Source organism: Nicotiana tomentosiformis, chromosome 7 (assembly GCF_000390325.3).
Source record: "Nicotiana tomentosiformis chromosome 7, ASM39032v3, whole genome shotgun sequence".
Classification (NCBI taxonomy): domain Eukaryota; kingdom Viridiplantae; phylum Streptophyta; class Magnoliopsida; order Solanales; family Solanaceae; genus Nicotiana; species Nicotiana tomentosiformis.
This window is the reverse complement of record NC_090818.1, coordinates 95192308-95194670: the sequence shown is the minus strand read 5'-3', so window position 1 is coordinate 95194670 and position 2363 is coordinate 95192308. Positions and strand designations below refer to the sequence as shown.

At 44.8% G+C, this 2363-nt stretch overlaps 1 protein-coding gene across 1 annotated transcript; it reads right to left on the bottom strand.

Moving 5' to 3' along the window:
• Positions 1-1093: 1093 nt before the first annotated feature.
• On the bottom strand, positions 1094-1600 carry LOC138896043 (uncharacterized). Its single transcript, XM_070180818.1, has one exon. It carries the CDS (start codon positions 1598-1600, stop codon positions 1094-1096), a length of 507 nt encoding a protein of 168 aa, XP_070036919.1.
• Positions 1601-2363: the final 763 nt, after the last annotated feature.

The following is a 2363-nucleotide window of genomic DNA, read 5'->3' as shown; positions in this document are numbered from 1 at the left end:
CACGTGCCAGTGTAGGGGTGGATTGTGGTTATTCCCCTTATTTGGGATGAAATTGTGATATTATTCCCCTTAATTGGGATGAACTGGTAAAAATTGTGGAATGGAAAAGTCAACCCACACGGCATATGTGGGAAGACGGCCTAGCTGATCGGGTGGAGATCGGACTCCATGTTGCGCACATGGTGGTACTACTCTTGGCAACAACTTTCTTTCGCATCATCTGTCAAACCACATTGTCCGTGGGGAGATGGCCTAGCCGATCGGGCGTGATCGGACTCCGTGCTAACAAAGACGGTGGAATATCGGTGCTAATGATCTCCCAACCAAAAATATATATTATTTTCGTATTTTGAAAATTATCATGTTTTTAAACTGGACATTTGGATATTGTGGATGGTGACTTGCTGTTTCTATGTGTTACATTTTCATATATGGGCATTCTATTTTGAAAGAGGACTTTTAGCTATACATACTAGTGCTATTCGACAGTACTAACGTCCCTTTTGTCGGGGGCGCTGCATCTTTAAATGGATGCAGGTAGTTCTACAGCAGGTGACATTGATCAGTGATAGCAGTACATTCTTTTCATCTGATTTGGTGAGCCCCACTTTATTTCGGGGTCATGTATTTGTTTCTCATGTACTGTGTTTTGAGGTATAGCCAGGGCCTTGTTGCCGGCATTTCCATATTACTCTTCTATTGAGGCTCCGTAGACAGGTTGTAGGTTGTGGTTGATATTGGGAATTGAATTAGAAATGTTGATAATTGGAGATCATGTTTTTCATTAATTCTATAAACGCGTAATATTTTGGAAATTATGAATGAAGCTGCTAATGGGAATGAAATGGAAGTTATTAATGAAATCTTTTAAGTGTTGATTAATGGAGTACATCTTTTCTTTATTCATAGATGAGTTTGGGTAGAAGGTAATCTAACAGGCTTGCTCGGCCGGATTTTCTCGGTTGAGCATCGATCGCGCTCCTCGGTTTTGGGGCGTGACAGGGCCCCTCTCCTGAGATCGAACCATCTCGATCCGTCTAGAAATATATACGACCGTCTGGAAAGAAATATCACCTCCAATCTCCTTGGCCATCTATAGCCTGATAGTGAAAGTGAGCCCATCAATAAATCTCTTCACTCTCTCCCTCTCAATAGGAAGAAAGATAATGGTGTGGCGAGCTAGGTCCACAAATCGAGTCTCATACTGGGTCACGGTCATGCTACCCTGCTGAAGACGCTCAAAATGCTTGCGGTAATCCTCTCTCAGAGGGAAAGGAATGAACTTCTTTAGAAAGAGCTGTGAAATCAAATCCCAGGTAAGTGCGGGTGAACCAGCTAGTCTAGTCAACATATAATCTCTCCACCATTTCTTGGCGGAACCAGTCATCTGAAAGACTACAGAGTCGACCCCATTGGTCTCAACTATACCCATATTGTGCAACACCTCGTGGCAACGATCCAGGTAATCATGTGGGTCTTCAGAAGATGCACCGCTGAAATGAATAGGGAAGAGCTTGGTAAACTTATCCAACCTCAATAAGGCCTCAGAAGACATAGCAAGCCTATCACCGACATGTGCCGCAATAACCAGCTGAACCATCCCAACTGGCTGGGTTGCTGGAGCCTTATATCAAGGCTCCACCTGCTTCAGAGTGTGAGTAGCGGGAGTCTGTGCTCCTCTCCCAGCCCGAGAGACGGTTGGTGCCACCAGAAATGCACCGGTCTGGGCCACACTCTCCATAAGGCCCACCAAGAGGACTAGAGCATCCTGACGCACTAGAGTGGCTATAAATCTCTCCGGGACCTGAGCTGGTCCGACGGGTACGGTCTGAGTTGGGATCTCCTCCTCATGATCAATCTGAGGCTCCTCTGCGGGTGCTGCTGCTCGAGCTCTAGGCTGAGCTCTGCCTCTGGCTCGACCTTGGCCTCGACCCCTGCCCCTGGTAGCAGCTTCCATTGGGGGCTTCGGCTGCTGATGTTGAATGTGTTCTCGCCATCTACGAGAGAAAGAGAATAGAATGGTTCAATCATCAATGATAGAATAAAATCGCATGATAGAGAAGGAAAGAAGCAAATTTTTTCCTAAACTCCATTGCCTCTTGAAGATAAGTACAGACGTCTCTGTACTGATCCTCCAGACTCTACTAAGCTTGCTCATGATTCGTGAAACCTAGACAACCTAGTGCTCTGATACCAACTTGTCACGACCCGAAATTTCCACCCTCGGGACCGTAATGGCGCCTAACATTTCACTTGCTAGGAAAGACAATGCTAGATATATTTATTAACCATTTTTAACAAATTTCAAATACAAAGACAATAAAGAAACTAAATAGACTGGAACAAGGTAAATAAACTAATAA